General features: G+C 53.5%; 8 protein-coding genes across 8 annotated transcripts; 5 read left to right on the forward strand and 3 right to left on the reverse strand.

Moving 5' to 3' along the window:
* Positions 1–445: 445 nt before the first annotated feature.
* P168DRAFT_215865 (copper homeostasis protein CutC) lies at positions 446–1,289 on the reverse strand (the record flags this gene model as incomplete). The annotated part of the gene is made up of 2 exons (XM_024833080.1): positions 446–1,094; positions 1,198–1,289. Coding segments are annotated over 2 exons (741 nt in total), but the record flags the coding sequence as incomplete, so codon positions are not given.
* A 683-nt stretch (positions 1,290–1,972) lies between these two features.
* On the forward strand, positions 1,973–2,503 carry P168DRAFT_45775 (uncharacterized protein). Its single transcript, XM_024841955.1, has one exon. The coding sequence runs from the start codon at positions 2,127–2,129 to the stop codon at positions 2,403–2,405; it is 279 nt and encodes a 92-aa protein (XP_024690946.1). The 5' UTR covers positions 1,973–2,126; the 3' UTR covers positions 2,406–2,503.
* Positions 2,504–3,385: 882 nt separating this feature from the next.
* On the forward strand, positions 3,386–3,763 carry P168DRAFT_320893 (uncharacterized protein; the record flags this gene model as incomplete). Its single annotated transcript, XM_024840410.1, has 1 exon — positions 3,386–3,763. One exon carries the CDS (start codon positions 3,386–3,388, stop codon positions 3,761–3,763), a length of 378 nt encoding a protein of 125 aa, XP_024690947.1.
* Positions 3,764–4,714: 951 nt separating this feature from the next.
* Positions 4,715–6,640, forward strand: P168DRAFT_329287 (M81 family metallopeptidase; the record flags this gene model as incomplete). The annotated part of the gene is made up of 1 exon (XM_024841453.1): positions 4,715–6,640. The coding sequence occupies one exon, from the start codon at positions 4,715–4,717 to the stop codon at positions 6,251–6,253; it is 1,539 nt and encodes a 512-aa protein (XP_024690948.1). The 3' UTR covers positions 6,254–6,640.
* Positions 6,641–7,013: 373 nt separating this feature from the next.
* Positions 7,014–8,403, forward strand: P168DRAFT_257650 (serine hydrolase domain-containing protein). Its single transcript, XM_024834567.1, has 3 exons — positions 7,014–7,170; positions 7,222–8,099; positions 8,165–8,403. Exons 1-3 carry the CDS (start codon positions 7,074–7,076, stop codon positions 8,351–8,353), a joined length of 1,164 nt encoding a protein of 387 aa, XP_024690949.1. The 5' UTR covers positions 7,014–7,073; the 3' UTR covers positions 8,354–8,403.
* On the reverse strand, positions 8,325–10,423 carry P168DRAFT_292425 (LLM class flavin-dependent oxidoreductase). The gene is made up of 8 exons (XM_024837580.1): positions 10,207–10,423; positions 9,995–10,135; positions 9,734–9,944; positions 9,671–9,683; positions 9,561–9,620; positions 8,954–9,510; positions 8,721–8,898; positions 8,325–8,669 (listed from the first exon to the last, which is right to left on the reverse strand). Exons 1-8 carry the CDS (start codon positions 10,259–10,261, stop codon positions 8,442–8,444), a joined length of 1,443 nt encoding a protein of 480 aa, XP_024690950.1. The 5' UTR covers positions 10,262–10,423; the 3' UTR covers positions 8,325–8,441.
* A 909-nt stretch (positions 10,424–11,332) lies between these two features.
* P168DRAFT_298930 (sodium:solute symporter family protein) lies at positions 11,333–13,934 on the forward strand (the record flags this gene model as incomplete). Its single annotated transcript, XM_024838302.1, has 11 exons — positions 11,333–11,438; positions 11,492–11,555; positions 11,605–11,662; positions 11,708–11,994; positions 12,048–12,131; positions 12,177–12,363; positions 12,412–12,462; positions 12,511–12,681; positions 12,734–13,052; positions 13,108–13,649; positions 13,710–13,934. 11 exons carry the CDS (start codon positions 11,333–11,335, stop codon positions 13,932–13,934), a joined length of 2,094 nt encoding a protein of 697 aa, XP_024690951.1.
* Positions 13,935–17,143: 3,209 nt separating this feature from the next.
* P168DRAFT_240262 (GMC family oxidoreductase) lies at positions 17,144–19,177 on the reverse strand (the record flags this gene model as incomplete). Its single annotated transcript, XM_024833706.1, has 6 exons — positions 17,144–17,193; positions 17,242–17,743; positions 17,795–18,125; positions 18,174–18,725; positions 18,785–18,814; positions 18,861–19,177. 6 exons carry the CDS (start codon positions 19,175–19,177, stop codon positions 17,144–17,146), a joined length of 1,782 nt encoding a protein of 593 aa, XP_024690952.1.
* Positions 19,178–19,750: the final 573 nt, after the last annotated feature.

Below are 19,750 nucleotides of genomic sequence, written 5' to 3' on the forward strand. Positions count from 1 at the left end.
AATGCCCTGTGGCAAGATGCTTGCCACCTGACATGAGTTTCGTGACCATATGGGGATAGAATCTTAGAAGGTTTCGGACTGAACAGCGCTGCTGCCTGGCCCTTACATTTTGACTCTGACTGTGACATTTCAAATGTGTGGCATGATACGAGAACGACTTAAACGGTCAATCTCAGAGTGAGCGGTAGATTGGTATATGATGTCTGATTGAATTCAGGGCTCAACATAGTCTTCTGTGGTGGTTTGTTCAAGGTATAGAACAGGAAACGGTACCTGTGTAGGCTCGACATTCGTGATATCGACATGGTTGATATCGAGAGAATTGATATCAACATATGATATAGACAAGTTGATCGTCTGGATAATCCACTCAACCAGTTCCCGGGCCATCCTCACTCCACGGTTCAACCAAGGACTCCCAATTCCGGACGCGTATCACCCGATCCATTGCGCCTCGTATCCTGCGCACTTCGCCCCGGCTCACATACGCCTTCTTCCCCTCCAGCGCCGCAGAATGAAACGCGTCAGCCTGGACCGAGCGATAAATGCCCGACACATTAGTCGACCGTACCCCCCCACCGACAATAATCTGGGGAACGACCGATTCAGACTCGGAGTTCTGTTCGCGACGCTCCTGCTGTCGATGAACCAGTCTCCCTAACGGCTCAACGCATTCACTTGCCTTCTTCCCCGGCGGGCCTCCACACGTGAGAATGGACTGGAACCCACATGCGGCAATGTCATCCGCCGCGCGCTCCCATCCCGCCTCCGGGATGAGGTCGAACGCCCGGTGAAAAGTGCACGGGCGTCCGTCGGCGAGGTCAACCAGCGCTTTGTTCCTGGCGACGTCCACCAACACGCTTCCTTCAGCTGCATCTGTTGGTCGCAGAATTCCGAAGACGAACCCGTCGGCGCCCGCCTCCTTCATCTTCTCCAGCGTGGTTTGCATCTCTGCATACTCGGCCTCCTCGTAGAAAAAGTCCCGCGCATGAGGCCGGATCATCACATACACCGGAATCGAGACCTGGGCTTTCACCGACGCGACCGTCTCCGCCGATGGTGCCAGCCCCCCGGATGCGTAATCCGAGCATAGCCTGCGAGGTGTTAGCGTTTTTATATCTCTAAACTATTAGTTACCACCCCCGCCCCTTACTCAGCATCGAGGGGGGAAGAGAAAGGTAAGGAAGAACCACGCACTCAATCCGATCGGCCCCCGCCCGCGCAGCAATCAAAGCCGACTCCCCGCTGAAACACGCGATTTCCAACAGCGCGCAGTTCGACATGGTGGTGGTAGTCGCTGTCGCGTCGTCAAAGTCCTTCATTGACCGCGGACGGTGGCGCGCGTTTTGTTCCCGAGCCCCCCGTCGCGGTGGGGAGTCGTCATCGCGCAGCCGCCGTCGTCCCCGCTGCTGCACGTAATGGGCGATTAATGCTGCGCCTACGTTGTATGCCACCGCCATGCCTGCCGCCGCAGCCGCGGCGGCCATTACGGCGCTTCGCCGGTGCAGGCGGATTGGGGGCATCTCAGCTTGGTCTGGGGGGTTCCATCTTGGTGATGAATTGGCTGTTCTCCACATGATCGGATTGTGGGTTCAGGGGGGATTAGCGTGGTATGTTTTCCTGTGCATAGTGACAAAGTATTTTTTAATGCAGAATGTAAACTGCTCTTAGTGGTTGCCACGGGCGTCTAGCTTAGTCACGATGCATAAATCTGATTATTATTATATACATACACATACACACCCGTGTCGGAGATTATACATTCTTATTATTTTGTTAGTTTGGGTACTATGTCTTCAAATTTTTTTATTATCTTTAAGTAATTCCATTATCTCATCTTGTTACTCTCTTATCATTCATTAAGATAAGATGTCATTGTACAGGTTGTGGGACCACCAATTAGACCAATTTTCCGAACCATGTATATATATTTTTTACTCGCACGCGCCAGCGTCTTGAACAAGCAGCCACCCTTTGCAGTGTTCACAAACTTTGGATCTTGATACAATCTTTCACCAGGTACATTTTCTTGTAGTGTCAATCAATCCCTAACTACATGGGCACTTTTTCTCTATGTATATATCAAGGTGTTCGAAGACCACTTTCGGCAAACCTCCCGGGACTTGATGCTAAGATTCACAAAACATCAATCAATTTACATCCATATGCCCTCTAGGTTGTTGTTTTCACAGCCTGCTAGGAATAGGAGGGTCTGCCGCCTTGGGCAGCTTGCTCAGATATTCCTGAACATCGGTCGCCACCTGCCGCGCAACACCAAAGCTGAATGTATAGCCGCCAGCTTCTTGTCCATATGCGTGGATGACCTTTTGTCCTTGAAAGAAATGAAAATAAGTAGAGTATTGGTGTACCTACATGTATTAGCTTCAATGATAACACTGCAGTAGATTGAATATCTGTAATACTAGATCTGAGGTATGTGAACAAATGTGACAAGTTTAGACCAGCACCAAGATTGGAGTGAACAAGCTGGGATCTTCATATGCACCAACAAATAACCACGTGAGCTACAAAAAAAATTGGTGTTTCCTGGGACCCGTCAATCGATTGTTGAACTGGGATCCACATCGCATCTTGACTGTTTTAGGCAAGTATGATCAAGCTGGAGGTGCGGGGAGATAACCGTCCACGCCACAGGGACCAGGCCAGGTCAGCCCAACAACGCAGGACCTCGGGAGAATGATAGCGCAGTATTGATTTTTGCTGTTCCAGCCCTCCCAGATTAGTTCCATCTATCATCCGTGTGCCAACGTTAACTTGGGCTCCATCCAGCCCAAGTAGTCGCAAGGTGACCCCGCACCAGGAATCCCCACCCTTCAAGGTGATCTTTCCTTATTTGATTATAAGCAAAGTGCTACTGTTTGGTATTGTTGCAAATAACCGTAAGGTGACTTGGCTACTCACATATCCAGCACGCGTATCTCAGGGTTGATCTTGTACCCTCGGGAGAACCGTCTGTCACGTCACATCTATATAAGAGATATAATGCGGTTCAAGCACCTGTTGGAGACACTTTTTCTCGCTCACAAGATGAGAGTTTGAATAAACCGTCCCCGGTTGGCTCGCACTGTATAGCTTTCCGTATCGATTTCCTAGGTGACTTCTGAATTGGCGGCATGGTAGGTAGTTGAATAGTGGTGGTGGGGCTGATCGGCTCGTGTGTGCGTTCCCTTACCACCTTCCAATTCTAGGTTCGAAGCGATCAGGGATAGATGGCAACACGCTTATGGGATGAGGATGGCCATTCTGACTGCCATATAAAAGGAGGCATGCCTTTCATTGGAAACAAAATCCCAATACCTCCATAACATCACCTTCGACGAGCCTCCACATATCCTTTCAACCGGCCAATTAGTTCATATCAATAATGGCGCCCTCAACTCCAAATCTGCAAGGGTCCGGATCCCCCGCCTCTATCCCTTATGGACCCTATACTTCGTTTCCTTGGGAGCCGTTGCCCGAGTACGGTGGCTCCAAGTCGGTGATCTACCGCTCGGAAGATGGGAAAATTGTGGCTGCCGCTGCTACAGAATCCGGAACTGCCACTCTCACCTACCCGTGCGATGAATTTTTCTACGTGACTGCCGGATGGGTAAAAATGAATGTGCATGGTGGTGACCATTTTGTTCTCAATGCGGGGCAATTCATCTACTTGAAAAAGGGTACAACGGTGGATTTTGAATTCGGGCCGGAGTTTGCAAATGTCGCTGTTTTTATAGACAGCAACCGTGTGGACCTGTTGTAAGGGAGGGTTGAAAAATCATGTAACTACGGGATTGTTAAGGAATATCTGAGAAACATTCGTTCATCTGACCATCTTTCATACCGGCAGCCCATCGTCACTTCCCTGATGGCCCAGATTATGATACTGTAGCTCTGGAATTGCATAGAACTGCTGGCGCATGTTTCCCTTCCATATCTCTCTTCTTCTTTTTCGAAGCCCGGCAGGTAGTTTGAATGAGCTAAGCTGGAATAAATGTCTCCGAAACGTAGACTTCTGCGTGTCCGCTGATAGCATAGCGCATCAGCTAGGATTATCAAGAAGTGGGGCCCCGGTATCCGAATAATTTCCTATTCTGACTTCTATCCGAGCCGGTGGACCGTGAACCCACCCAACCGTCTGGGGTTTATGTGCGAGATAATGTACCCCAACTTGAATACATTCGCTGCACTACTGGTGTGAGAAGGCGAGCCAGATCATGGTACTGGACCCGGAAACTTACCCGTTCTGGTTTCCGATCCTCGAGCACCTGGAACAATCACCCTCACCTATGCCAACAATTCTCAGCATTAGCGCAGCCCACCAACAGTTCTTTAGTAGCGACTACCTAAAAACATGCCAGGAACAACGCAGCAGAGCATTGTCATTGCTCCGAGATGAACCGAATGGTGGAAAACCCTTACCAACAACATTTCTGAGCATGAAAACGAAAACTAGCAGAAAATACTTTGGGTCAGAAACCAAGCAGGTATCACCATCATGACCAACTGGAGGGAAAGACGCAAGATGAGATAAGTGCGGGGAAGGCACCACCACAGCATGCTTCATGTCACCAAGATCGGTAGATACGGCGGCCCAACCTATGCCTCGGGGATCTGATGTCGATCCTTCTACACCTCATATTCATCCCATCAAACATATCCACAGTCTTTAAAAAGCTACTCATCCCATCAACTCAACGACAGACAACACATCATGCCCATACGTCCGGTTATCGCCATTGCTGGCCTCGCCTGTGAAACATCCACGTTCTCTCCCGCGCGAACCGAAACCCCGGGCGCATTCCACCCCAAGCGTGGACAGGAAATCATCACTGAATATTACTTCCTGCAAAATGGCAGGCCCCTCGGGGACGCTGCACACTGGCATGGCGCCCTCGTTGGCCATGCCCTCCCCGGGGGTGTCGTCGTGCGATCCGTGTACGAGACTCTTGTCGAGGAAATCCTCAACCGACTGAGGGGGATAGTCGCGTCGACAGCTATTCACGGCCTCTGGCTCGATATCCATGGCGCCATGTGCGTCCAGGATCTCGACGACGCGGAGTCAGACCTCCTCTGCCGGATTCGGTCGGTCATCGGCCCCGACGTCCTGGTCTCTGCCTCCATGGACCTCCACGGGAACGTGTCGCGCGATCTAGCCCACCAGGCGGACCTAATCACTTGCTATCGGTCGGCACCGCATGAGGACGAGCTCGAAACGAAAGAGCGCGCCTGTCGCAACCTTGTCGATCTACTCACCCGCGCCGAACCAATCCCCCGACCGCTGAAAGCATGGATCCCCGTCCCAATCTTACTCCCCGGGGAACAAACCTCCACGCGTGTGGACCCCGCCAAAAGCCTCTACCAGCTGGTCCCTCAAGTAGAGGACCTCGCGCACGTTATTGATGCTGCCATCTGGGTGGGATACCCCTGGGCCGATGAGCCTCGCAACCGCGCAGCCGTCGTGGTGACCGGATGGGACTGGAAGGCAGTGGCGAGTGGTGCCGAGAATCTCGCGCAACGCTTCTGGGACGAACGCGCCAAGTTCCACTTTGTTGGTCCCGCGGGGTCTTTCGCCGAATGTATCAACACGGCTTTGGCTTCTCCTGCGCGACCGTTCTTTATCTCCGACTCGGGCGATAATCCCACCGCTGGTGGATCAGGCGACGTCACATGGGGATTGACGCAGCTACTGGCGCGCTCTGAATTTCAGGGTCCGTCCGGTCCGACAGTCATCTATGCCAGTGTGCCAGGGCCCAAGGCCGTGCAGGCCATGGTCGAGGCCGGGGTGGGTGCGACCGTGACGGTCACTGCTGGAGCCGAGGTCGACAATCTACACGCTGGACCGATCACCATGACCGGACGGGTACATGCTATCAAGCACGGTGACCGAGATGCTATCGTCGAAGCTGTCCTCCAGGTGGGCACCGTCTTCGCGATCCTGACCCAACTGCGGAAACCGTACCATCATGAGCACGACTTCACAGACCTGCAACTGCACCCGCGCTCGGCGGCCATTGTGATAGTTAAGATCGGGTACCTGGAACCCGAACTCCACGATATGGCCGCAGATTGGATGCTGGGACTGACCCCGGGAGGGGTCGACCAGGATCTGGAACGGTTGGGTCATCGTCGTATTTGTCGCCCTATGTGGCCCTTTGATAAGGAGTTCCCCAATCCTCCGGATTTGTCGGCTCGTATTATTCCTGCTTCTAATGAGCCGGCGGGGGAGTCTAAAGATTGGGTGTGGGTTTAGCATCATGACTCGTCTTTCTGAATTGCATATAGGCCCTCCAAGACGTTCGACAATCGGTTCTTGTGGTAGAGATGAGTGGTTGAGGCACAACTTGAGGTTGGGGTGGATAGGGTTTGGACGATCACCTGCCTCCATCCTGCTACCCTACTCTTCCATACTCTTACAAGTATGCTATCAACACGGAGAGATATCCTTGCGCTCGTGGTTCTAATCACCATGTCTGGCACTGGGAGGCAGTGATTCTCGTGCTATAACACTTCAATAGCGCGAGCACGACACCACGATGGGTTTCCGTGAGACTCGTATTGTATTGCCTCGACAATCAAATGGTTAGTATGGTTGTGGCTTTAGCAATTGAGAATATACAATCGCCTTGACCTGATCTGCATGGGATTGAGTTTGAACACGAGACATTGTGGATAACGATACTTCATCAATATATTTATAGATATTGAGAAGGACGTCCGATGGACGCCCATATCAAAACACGAGATCAAACATCCACTATCACTAGACCGTCTCGTATATACGACCGTTGAATGTAACCTCCCTTACCGATTGAGGCCATCCCCACGGCGGCAACACCCGCCGCCGGAAATAGGGGCGGGGAAGCAGAGTACATAAACAATGACCAGGAACGTCGCAGGTAATCAATAATTTGCAGTGATAAGCCAAGTATAACCTCACCATGCGTCTAGCCAAATCCCTCCTCCTCGGAGGTCTCCTGCCGCAGATTGGCGCCGCCACCCGCCATGCAGACGATACCTTGCACCCCGGGACGCCCGAATCGGTCGGTCTTCTCCCGGAGGCCCTAAAGGATATGCAGAAGAATATATCGGCGTATGAGAAACCAGCCAACTATGGCGACTCTACGGACGGCGAAGTCCGGCCCATCCAGCCATCGACCGCTGTCATCGGTGAGTATGCCTTCAAATTGAATGGATAGAAACCATGCTAATTCTCCCCAGTCGGCCACGACAACACCATCGTGTCGCATTTCGCGTCCGGTCAGATGCTGCTATACGCAGACATCGATGGCACGAAACTCCCCGAGTCGGAGCAGATCCAAGCGGAACCAGACACCATCTACGACATGGCCAGTCTGACCAAGATCTTCGCGACGATAGCCGCGTTGCGCCAGCTCGACGCCGGCAGTGTCGCCCTCGACGCCCCCGTCGCCTCCTACCTGCCGGATTTTGCAGCAAACGGCAAGAAAGACATCACCCTCCAGATGCTCCTCACTCACACGTCGGGCTTCCCTGCCGACCCGGACCCCCCGCTGTACGACAAGGCGTACAAGACGGTCGAGGACCGCAAGGCTGCCGTCGTCAATCACACTCTGATCGATACCCCGGGGTCGACATTCCTCTACTCCGACCTCAACTTCATGACGGTCGGCATTCTCCTTGAAACCGTAACTGGCAAAGGTCTCGACGAGCTCGTCAAAGAGTACACCGCGCCGCTGGGCATGCGCGACACCTTCTTCAACCGAGGTAACGTCGAGGGCTCCGCCTTCGCTCCGTATCCCCGGGTCGCGGCCCAGGAATTTCAACCAGATGACGTCATGGGTCGCGCCCAGCCCGTCCGCGGTGTCGTCCACGATGAGAACGCCTGGTCGCTGGAGGGCGTGTCTGGCCATGCGGGATTGTTTTCCACGGTCGCCGATACGGCTATCTTTTGCCAGATGATTCTGAATGGCGGCTCGTATGGGGGTTTCCAGGCGTTGAAGCCTGACACTGTTGATCTGCTGTTTAAGAACTTTAATGAGCGTTTTGAGGGCGATGAGCATGGATTGGGCTTCGAGCTTAACCAGTACTATACTGCTGGTCCGATGGCTAGTTTGGAGGTTCGTTCCCAGAGCCCCTTCCCAAGTGTATGTGTGGTGTTGTGCGGTGCTGATAGATATAACAGACGGCGAGCCATACAGGGTTCACCGGCACGACGCTCGTTATCGATCGTCCAACCAACACATTCTTCCTGCTATTCGCGAACCGTGTCCATCCAGACCGGAATTGGTCGTCGAACAATATTGCCCGAAAGGCGCTGGGCTACTGGGTTGCCAAGGCACTGGGGAGAAAGGTGGATTTTCCATCTATGTAATTTGTATCTACATATATATCCGTCCCGGGAACATATTCCGGGCAATGTACAGGGTCATCGTCATCTCATAACAAAATTCATCGTCCGCTTAGTTGTTCGGAACAGGCGCGTCGGCCGCGTCAACCCCCGCGTTCCAGCGGTACTTGGACGCAGGGTGGTCCGCCGGCGGGCCACTCTGTCCAGGTCGCTGGAACAAGTTCTCGCGATAGGTGCCCTTGGGCGCGGCGTAGTCGTCCCAGAAGAGACCGCGACGGCGCAGCTCGGGAATCAGCAGCTCGATAACGTCGATGAATGTGCCGGGTTTGATCGCGTATGCCTGGTTGGATTAGCGGTTGTACTCTACCGCGCATATATCAAGAGGACGTACCAAGTTGAAACCGTCGACGTCGGCTTCGTTCACCCACCGCTCCATCACGTCTGCCACCTGCTGCGGCGTGCCGACAGGCGTCGCGCCCAGTCCGCCGACCGTGATGTGCTGACCCACTGTGCTCTTGGTCCATTTGGCGTGGCCGGGCTCAGCCTTGGACCAGCCTTCCACCGCAGAGCTAATCTCATTAGCCTTGTCGTTTTGCAAGTGTGACGGCAAGGTAAAGAACTCACCGGATCGCATTGCTCTGCACGCTCCGCAGCTCCTCGTCCTCGGCGTACGTGTCGAGATCAATACCAGTCCACCCGCCAAACAGCGCCAGCGCCCCGTCAATGGACCCCAAACTCCGGAAGTACTTGAACTTCTCGACGGCTTCCTCCTCCGTCTTGCCAAGGATCGGGCACAGCAGCGCCAGGAACTTGATGCTCTTGGGGTCGCGCCCGAATTCACTCTTCGCCAGCTCGCGGATCTCCGCCACGTTCTTGGCCACCGAGGCGGGGCTCATGCCCGCCACGAAGATCGCTTCCGCGTGTTGCGCCGCGAACGTCTTGCCCGCCTTGGAGGTACCTGCTTGCAGGATGACAGGCGTGCGCTGTGGGCTGGGCTGGCAGATGTGGGGGCCCGGCACGTTGAAGTATTTGCCTTCGTGGTTGATTTCCCGCACGCGAGCCGGGTCGGTGTAGATGCCCTTTTCGCGGTCGAGGACGACGGCATCGGACCGCCAGGAGGATTCCCACAGCTTGTAGGCCACCTTGACATATTCTTCTGCGACGGCGTATCGGTCGTCGTGCTTTATGTCGTTAATTAAATTGTTAACGAGGGAGGGAGGGAAGGGCTTACCTGGGGCAGCTGCGCGTAGCCGAGGTTTTTGGCGGCGGAGTCAAGGTAGCCCGTCACAATCTATCCCAGTTAGTAGAGTTCATGGGAGTACCTCGCTGTAGGTAACTTACGTTCCATCCAACACTAATGAATGAAATTAGTATAGATCAATGAAGAGGACGGAAGGTACATACCGTCCCTTGGTCAGGTGATCCACCGTGGACAATCGTCGAGCCAGGTGGTAGGGCTGCTCATATGTCGTCGTGACGGTCACGCCGAAGCCGATGCTCTTCGTGACAGCCGCCATGGCTGGGATGACCGACATAGGCTCGTTCACCGGCCACTGGGCGCCGGAGACCGTGGCAGGGCCCTGGTTCCTGGGGCCTTTGTATACATCATAGCAGCCTGGTGGGTTAGCATGGTTTCCACGAGTCAAGTCGATAGTAACAACTTACCCAGAACATCGGCAATGAAGATGCCGTGGAATTTGGCCTTTTCGAGCATCTGCGCTAGCTCGGTCCAGTGCTCGATGTCGTTGAACCGGTGCGATTCATCCTCGGGGTGACGCCACAGTCCGGGCGACTGGTGGCCACTACCTGGATGTTGTGAGCTCGGCCTGACTCGGAAAAAAGCTGGCTCCTGTATTTAGAGAAGGCTGAGTACGAACACATTTCCACAAAGGCATTGAGGATGAGCGACTTCTTCGGGGCTGACTCGGCCATGGTGATGTGTGGCTGACGGTGCGCGGAACGGGATGGATTGCGTATCGCAGGCTAAAATCACGAATCGAGTCCCTTCGATCCTGTGGAGGCAGTCTAATAGAACACTTGGACAATAGCGAGAGATCAAAGAAACTAGTTTGTTCTTCCAATTGGGGGAGAGAGGGGAGGGCTGAGTAGGTGGGAAATCCGGACACTATGTATGACACTTTGGCCAAGCGTCTATCGCCCGAGAGATGCAGTATATCCGACTGGCATCAGCGTGGGACGCGATGACGCGATGCAGGGATGCGCAAATCGGTAGAGCTAGAGACGCCGCAGGACGTAAATCTGGCGGTGGTGGTTCGCTCGTTGATGAAGATCTTCCCCGTCCCGTCACCCACCCGCCTTATCACGCAATCACTCCTCTCTGGTTGGTATCCGCAAACTCACGCACCTCACATTCGCGACCGAAATGTGATGTATGGGCTCCCATTAATAGCGGAGAAGTTTGGGATCAAATGCCAAGGAGAGAAATTGGCCAGGGTACAGGTGGATGGTGCATATTGTTAGTACCGCGAGTCTAAGTCGCAGTATAGGACCTAGTACCCGCAGAGAGTCTCGTTTCGGAGCCAGACGACATTTTGACCCCATCTCAACCATAATTCCGTTCGAATTCGAGGCTCCTCTCATTTCACTTCCAATGACTTCATCTTGGATCTTGCTTATCTATGATGTCCGGGATCGACCCCCCCAGCGAGCATGATGAATGTAGCAGAGGCCCGTGAACCGGGTTCCTGGGTAGAAGCACCTCATCCATATAGTCCATCATATCATTGCGGGGCGGTCTGATCAGCCTATGACAGCTACCAGAGAATAAGCTTGTCCAGGGGAGCAATCCTTGCAGCGTAGGGTCCCTGTGCGTCGCTGTGGTTTAGTCCTGCGCACCTAGGGGTGTGCCTGATTTATTTAACTGGATGATATCCACCCGGCGTCCAGAAGCTTGGCTTAGGTAGCTGCCAGTTAATATCACTCTTGTATTGGTATTTTGTGTGCCTTTAGTGGTCGGTAATTTCATCACGTCGTTCATCCAGTATGGTTGACCTCCAAGCGCGGAGTAGCAGTGGCACCGTGCAACCGCCGCTCTCCCAGGCTGTCGGATATGTCATTGTGGTCATTGTTGGGTTGGTCATCGCCTTTGGTAGGTCTTCTTGTCAATATTGTCAATAGGTAGCAAATGACTGACATTTCCAGCGATGATGTTGGTGACGCGGTTCCTCAAGCAGACCGCTGGAGAGGACAACAGCAGAACAGAAATGTATGGCTTCTCCGGGTGCTCTGCGCGCGACATCACTGACCTGGATCAGGTTCATGACTGCGAATCGGTCGGTTCGAAGGGGACTCACTGCTTCGGCAGTCATATCGGTATGTCATCTTCTCAATATATTGTTACCCCGCTAACCTCTGTAGTCATGGCTCTGGACGACAGCCCTGCTAGGATCGTCTTTCGTCGGATACGATTATGGTCTGTCGGGTCCATTCTGGTTCGCTGCCGGGTGCAGTCCCATGATTGTGTTCTTTGCCTTGCTCGGAATCTCCTGCAAGCGCAAGATCCCCGAGGCTCATACGTCGCTCGAGGTGGTACGCATTCGATATGGACGAGCGGCGCATATTGTATATATGGCGCTGTGTCTGGTCAACAACATCTTCGCGTGCGCCAACATGTTGTTGGGCGCCGCTGCCGTCGTCTCTGCCATGTGAGTGAATGCGGGAGCTTGGTCGCGGCACCTGTGCTAACCCTAATTATTAGGACCGGGATGCATGTCATCGCAGCAACTTTCCTGCTTCCTCTCGGTGTTACAATCTACACTTTTGTGGGAGGCATCAAGGCGACGTAAGTATCTCTCTCCTCGTCTGTAGATCAACACTGACCAGTCAGATTCTTAACGGACTACTTCCACACGGCCATCATCTTGATTATCGCCTGCTATTTCTCTATCAAAGCCTTCACATGCGAGGAGATCGGATCCATCGAGGGTCTCTACAACCTGGTGGCGACAGCAGCCCAGCACCATCCGGTGTCAGGAAACCCTCAAGGGTCGTATCTGACCATGACATCCAAGGGGGTGAGTCGTCCCACCGCAGACCTCACGTCCAGTACCTAATGTTCTCAGGGCATCTTGTTTGGTATCCTCCACATCTGCTCCAACTTCGGCCTCGTCATCGTGAGTCTCTCCCACCTTCGCAGTCCATCATCTTTCTGACCATCCCAGATGGACACTAGTTACTTTATCAAGGCCTTCGCCGCTGGACCGTCTGCCGTCGTTCCGGGATACACCATCGGTGGCATCGCCTATTTCGCGATCCCGTGGGCCCTAGGCACCATCATGAGCTCGGTGGCAGTTGGGCTCGAGAGCCATCCCAGCTTCCCCACCTATCCCCGGGTAAGCCCTGCTCTATTCCATTCTCCGGGTCCAATTGCTCATTTTTCCATAGCGAATGACTTCGAGTGAAGTCAGTGGTGGTCTAGTCTTGCCGTATGCCGCTATGGCGATCGCCGGAAAAGGAGGCGCCGCGGCCGTGCTCCTCATGACCTTTATGGCCGTCACCTCGACACTCTCCGCCCAAGTCATCGCCGTCAGTTCTATCCTCAGTTTCGACGTCTACCGAGAGTACTTCAACCGCAACGCCACCGACCGCCAGATCATCCGCGCCAGCCACTGCGGTGTTATCTTCTTCGCCGCTTTCTCGGCCGGCTTCAGTACTATGCTCCACTACGTTGGCGTCAACCTCGGCTGGACCCTATACATGCTCGGTAAGTGCACTACCAGGAACGTATCGCTGAGCCAAAATTAACCAGGCTTGTCCAGGCGTTGTAACCTGCCCCGGCGTCTTCCCAATGGCATTCACCATCCTCTGGCGCCGCCAAAGCAAGCCAGCTGCCATCCTCGCTCCGGTCATGGGCTTCGCCACCGGCATCGCCGTCTGGCTGGGCACAGCGCACCACTTCGCGGGCTCCGTCTCTGTAGCCGCCACCGGTGAGATTCTTCCTTGCGTCTACGGTACCGTCGCATCCGCCTGCTCGCCCATCCTCTACTCTGTCGTCATCACCGCCATCCGGCCCCAGAACTACGACTGGACAGAGTTCAGCAAGGAGAAACTTGCCCTCGAGAAGCTCGACGCAAACCTCACTACTGTGCACCACGAACACAAGGAGACGGCGTCCTCGGTCCCCTCTTCGGACGCTGGTGATCGCTTGGAAGATGGCCCCGAGGCACAGGCCTTACTCGAGGCTAAGGACTTGAAGCGTTGGGGCCGCATCGCTGCGTTCTGGTCTATTGCTACGTTCTTAGGTCATTGGGTTATCTGGCCGCTGCCTATGTATGGCTCGAAATATGTCTTTGAACGGAAGGTATGTCTATATTATCATTGTTGTTATGATCATTGGACAGGCCAACTAACTGTCCAATAGTTCTTCGCTGCGTGGGTCGTCGTCTCTATCATCTGGTTGTGGTTGACCATGCTCGTCGCCATCTTCTACCCTGTCATCGACGGCGGGTTCCAGCAGATTTCCGAGACTTACCGTGTGTGGAGGAGTGGTGCTGGGGCGCAGCAGAAGCAGACGGTCGACGATTCTTCTTCGCCGTCTCTTAGTGAAGCGGCCCCGGAGGGTCCGAAGGGTGAGGGGCAGCATTGATTTTGCATATAAATTTATACATGCTTTCGTTTTTCTTGTTCATGGTTTGTTTTTTGTGATATCCATTCTGAATTGCTAGAGCGTTTTAATTTTTATGCCTGCCCCTGATGTATTCTAGCTCAGAAAAAGACACCGTGGTTATTCCCCGATACCATATGCTTCAGTTCTGCTGCTGCAGAAAGACACGGTATATCGGTGTCCTCTCGGTCTCCGAAAAAAGGCCACATATCCATATCGATCCACGACGGGAAGGATGTCTTCCCGGTCCATCAGGGCTACCCGGAGGTTCAATTGATTTCGGTCCCAACATTTGGATGCAGATCATCCGATCTACTCTGTTGCCGACAGGAGCACTTGGCTCGGGGGCGGCGAGCTTTACTTTCGGATGGTTGGTAAAGCCATGGCGGCGTGCCTCCTTAAATGTTGAGATCCGTGCGCTCTTGTGTTAGATTAGATGGCTTATAATCATTATTTCGACCGTGCTTTTACATAATGAAACATAATATAGAAATGGAACAGGATAGGTGACTGGAAACTGAACTCTTGTTGATTTCCTTTTCCAATGAATTCTAACCCTGAAACAAGCGACGTCTATGGCTATCTAAAAGATAGACGCCATTAACAAACATAGCCGGAATGCTTATTGTTTAACAACATCTAGAATGGCTATTCTGACTGTTAGTACAACGATACATAAGCTCGCCGCCATAGAGCCACAAGATGAATACTACGAACACCTTATAATTTATAATAGATCCAAAGACAAGAAATCTTCCCATCAATCACTGCACAGACAACCTGTCGATCCCTGCATTATTTGACTACGGCCCAGGGTGATCGTCATTCAGTCACCCGCTGTGGGCCACGGTCACCGTCCATCGCGGCATGAGATGTGACATCCCAATTCCCCCCCATCAGCGAACCACACTATTAACTACCCGACTAATCTCTCCTACCGGTGCTTATTCTGGTCGACCCTGTCGATCATTCATGGTGAGCATCGCATGTCCAATTCAGTGGCTTTTATTGGACTGTTTGGTACTGATCGCCGCACATCCCCTGCCCCTGGAACTTGCAGCTTGCATTAGCTTCTATATATTATTTTCTTTCAGTCTTCGTGTTGTTGTTTTCTTTCTGCTAACGCCCATCATGTATTTGGACTCTGTCATTACAATTATCTTCCGGATGGTCAACGCCTTCCTCGATGACATCCTTTGATTTGATACCCTCCCCACGCCATGAGAGCCCGCTCGCTATTTCTATTTGCTGTTTCCCTTACCCCAGTCACCTCATGGACCCTAGACTCATCTTGTGGCTCGGCCCACAAGCAAGGTGGTATGCTCAGGTCGCTGGTTTCAACGTGGAGACAATCAACCTCTCACTAAGCCTACTAATATTGACATTTAGAGGAGCATGCTCTTATCCACCGCGGCATGAACCAAGCCATGAGCATGGCCCAGAGCGCCCTAGCCACCCTCAACGCTCTCAAACACATCACAACCCCGACAACCCAACACCAAGGTCAGCTCGATCTCTTGACCAAGGTGTTCGTCCCCCTCGTATCGCACCCGCACCATCATCACCCCCCGCGCGTCGCACATGACCATCCCGTTTACCTTGCGATGGAGGCTCTCTTCGGTAGCATTACCGCATTGCGCAACCCCTCTGCAGACCACGCGATCCCCCCTATTAAGGTGTATTGCGATTTCGCACGCGTCCACGAAGACCACCTCTGCAAAGGCCCCGCCGCACCCGGTACCGCCTGCGACACCGACCTTGCGAAAGAGTTCCCTATTAGCTCTGTCTATACCGAGTGCCGGACCGGCGAACGCTTATCCCTCCCGGTTCTGCCGGCCGAGACATTCGGCCATGCGTCCCCACACCACCATGAGGAGCACATCCCTGTCCAAATCTGCAGGGGATATCTCGATCGGATCAAGGCGCTCCCGGATAAAAACTTTGTTAGTTCGCCTGCCATCTTCTATGTTTCTCAAACTCCTAACAAAATCATTCACATACAGGTTGATACCACCCCCCGCCAACTGGTCATGCAGCCATCCGCCATCGACAGACGGATCTTCAGCCACAGACCCGTCCAAAACATCCGCCCGTTTTTTGACCTAGCCCTGCTCCACGAGCTGGTGACCCTCGTCCAGCGAGAAACCGGGCCGTTTTCTGGGAACGACTCCGCGCCGGCCCCGGTCACAATCACCCCTGACTCTCTCGTGTATTTCGCTCTCGGTAGGTTCGCGTCCTTCACTACCTGCTGGGTAAACCTAACGATGGCCAGGTACTGTCCTTCTGGAGGCGGAGGACCGCCTCCTCGCGAAGCAGAGTCATTCTCGAGCTCCTGCCCCATCGCGGGGTCGTCATGTATGACATCGCGTCATAATCATGGTTTCTACCTATAAATACATTTATATACCCGAGCAATGTCTCTAGTCATTCTGTGGACAGGGTCCGTCCGCGTTAGATCGTCCTGTCATCAATCATGGGTAGCACCAGCTATGCATTTCCGTCTGGCTATTCGGAAATTACTACTCACTATCAGTAACCGCGATAAAGCATACCCGCGACAGGTAAATGGGCAATGGCTGGTCGTTCCCAACCTATACTATACGCGCCGCTTCTCAACACGAGAAGCGCGAGTACTTCCCATCAACATTCTGGTATACAGCACTGATTCTGTCCCATAAAAGATTCCACAATGTCTAGTCCTATTGTCTACAGAGAGCATGTGCTGTATCGTACTTCGAGATGTGTCCACTATACTACTGCACCAAACATGACAGGCTTGCCTGCTTCACATCCCTACATACCCCTACGTATACTGGTTGCAAAGAGTTTCCACACGGCTACAAAAGATATGATGACAATTGTGTGCTACGTAAATAAGGTAACCCTATATCTATGCATTGCGACATCTCAATATGTGTAGGCTCTCTGCGTCCTCATGGCGCCTGTATCCAACATTGTGGTCAGGGATTCGCTGGCGCATAATGCTTCCTACAAAGTTTTCTACCTGCGCATTATGATTATTAACCATGCTTGTTTCAAGTCACAACGTCTTCTACTGCCCTCCCCGCCAAAATTATACAGTATAAATCTATCACATCCACAAAGACGGTTCCGTCCGCTGGCCGCAGCCTAACTATACAAAATTTCCATCCACCCAGTCCCTATCCATATCCTCCTAGCCATGAAGCTTCTCATCTCCGACTCTGAATGATCGCATCGGAAATCTTCTCCGCCAACATATCTATCTCTCGATCAACACATGTCCTTCTGTCCGATTGGGGAAACTTACAAACAACCGACGACGGATGTCCCGGGGGCAGCATGGGAAACGCACTGGCATCGACCACGCGCAACCCCTGCACCCCAAACACACGCGCCTCATGATCTACCACGGCCATTGGATCGCTCGACACGCCCATCTTGCACGTGCAGGACGCATGCCAGATTGGGCTCATCGTGTTCCGGATGTACTCCAGGATCTCCTCATCTGACTGGACGTCACTCCCCGGATAGTACTCCTCGCCGTCCAAGACGCCCGCCATGGGTTCACTCTCAAAAAACTGGCGCGTGCGCTTGAAGATCGCCACGGCCAGCTCCTGGTCCGCGGGGTCTGCCAGCCAGTTGGGGTTGATCTCCGGCAAGTCGGCAGTGTCGGCCGATCGCAACGTCACATTGCCGCGTGAGAAGGGGGTCAGGAGTGTGCCCAGGATGCCGGCGTAATTGTGTCCGTCTCTGGGTTGGTTCAGGAAGAAATCCGCACTATCCCCGATAAACCCGGAACCGGTGAGATACTGCTCGACTGTCAGTCTACCTGGGTCCCCAGGCCAACTTCACCACCCTACCTCGGCCTCGGGCCAGTCGGGGGCAAACTGCTCCGTCAAATCCTCTCGCGTCCGGTTCGATAGTCCACCCCGCACACTGTCGGGAAGGTTCTCAAAAGCAATGTAGTCGCTGTTCTGGTTGGTGAGCATGCCGACCTGGTAAAACGCCCACTTGAGTGCCTCCCTGACGAGCGCCACCAGATTGTTGAGAATCGTGTTGATCGTGCTGACCCTCACCCGGTAGTTGACTGTCAGGTAGATGTGATCCCACATGTTCTGCCCAACCCCGGGGAGATCGACACGCAGTCCTATCCCATGGGCCTGGAGAGTTGCGGCGGGTCCAATGCCGGACCTATCCGTTGTCAGCAACGTTCCATCGAGGAGAAAGAGAAAGACCAACACCATGAGCAGCTGTGGCGACTGAAAAGCCCCCGCAGACAGGATCACCTCGCGGGTGGCCTGCAGAGTAAAGGGCTTCCCCAACAGACCCTGGACGACCACCCCAGTGGCTCGGTTATCGCGGTCGAACACCACCCGTTTGGCCAAAATGTTAGAGTACACCGTCAGCGAGAAGGAGTGGAGAGTCGCCAAGAACGACGCCTGGGAGCTACTGCGGGTTTGCCATTGTGCATTCAATGTCATACTGCAGAACTGACCTCCCATATTCGTCCCAGTGTTGAAGTCCTGCGTGTGCTGAATTCCGATTGCGCCAAAGCCCCGTTGTGCCCACGTGGAGAAGGGAGACGCGTAGTTTGGGTACGAGACCTCCAGTGGTCCGCCATGAGCGTCATACCCGTCCGGGTCGTAGCTGGTGGTGGCGTTGCGCAGTCGCTTCCTGGTATTGGGCGGCGTGAAATGGACGCTGCGCTTGAAGTATGGCAATACCTGATCGAATGTATAGCTACTATCATTGACGGCACTGGCCCATTGCTCCATGGCGCCTCGTGAGGGTCTGAAGATCCACCGTTGTCAGATATTGCGACCCATCCCCCTCCTCGGGCTCCCACCTACCGCTGGTATATCATCAAATTCATCGCAGACCTGTTTTGGTCAGTCACTGTCCTTGTGTCGGTTGATTGCCACATACGATCCCCCGAGACATTTCCCCCGTGCATAGTGGAGGGATCGTCCATTGACCCCTGCTTGATTCTCGGCCACGAATCCCCAGTCGATCGCCGATCGGACATGTGGACTCGTTCCGATATACAAGGTCGCGGCTGCTGGGATAGCCTCTAGGGACTGGGCTTGGTAAAGACCCCCAGCTTCGACCAGGGCGACTCGGAAGCCACGCTGCGCCAGTCGGGTGGCCACCACGTTACCGGCGGTACCGCCTCCCACCACGATGTACTCAAAAGTCAGTTTAGGCGCAGGCGATCGGCTGTCCGACGGGATTGCGGCACCCATCGCGATGACAACCACGTGGAACAGTATGAGCAGGATGCTGCACGCCATCTGCAGCGTGTTAGTCTGATGCATATTCTCGATGGTGTACCCTCACATTAGCTGGGGTCATAATGACAAGGTCACTGATGGGACTATATAATCGTGTATCAGCTGTAGCTTTAAAATGGATTGTGAGCCGAATGGAACATGGGGAGCGTCAGTGATGGTCAACACCGTTCCCACTGCTGTTTTGTCCTGTCCTCGAGCTATCGGTCCTCGCAGCAGGAGCGATGGTTGATATTTCCTCCTTGTCCATAGCAATTTGACAGTCGCAGGGTCCGCGTTTGGTTCTAACCCAGGTTGTGGCTTCCCTGGATTCCGTACAGTAAGGTTCAGATCTATATGCATTCCCAGGGGGGAAAAGCCGGTGATATCCACTATTTGATCAAGCGTATCCGGTAAGGACGCACGGTCTGGGAGAATCTCTAGTCGGAGGGTGTCGATTCTTAACATATTGTGCAGTATACTCTGTACACTCGCTGGATGACAGACAATGATATAGAGGGTGCTGACATGGCTGGCATGCCGGGTGGG

The sequence above is a fragment of the Aspergillus campestris genome (assembly GCF_002847485.1).
Source record: "Aspergillus campestris IBT 28561 chromosome Unknown P168scaffold_10, whole genome shotgun sequence".
Classification (NCBI taxonomy): domain Eukaryota; kingdom Fungi; phylum Ascomycota; class Eurotiomycetes; order Eurotiales; family Aspergillaceae; genus Aspergillus; species Aspergillus campestris.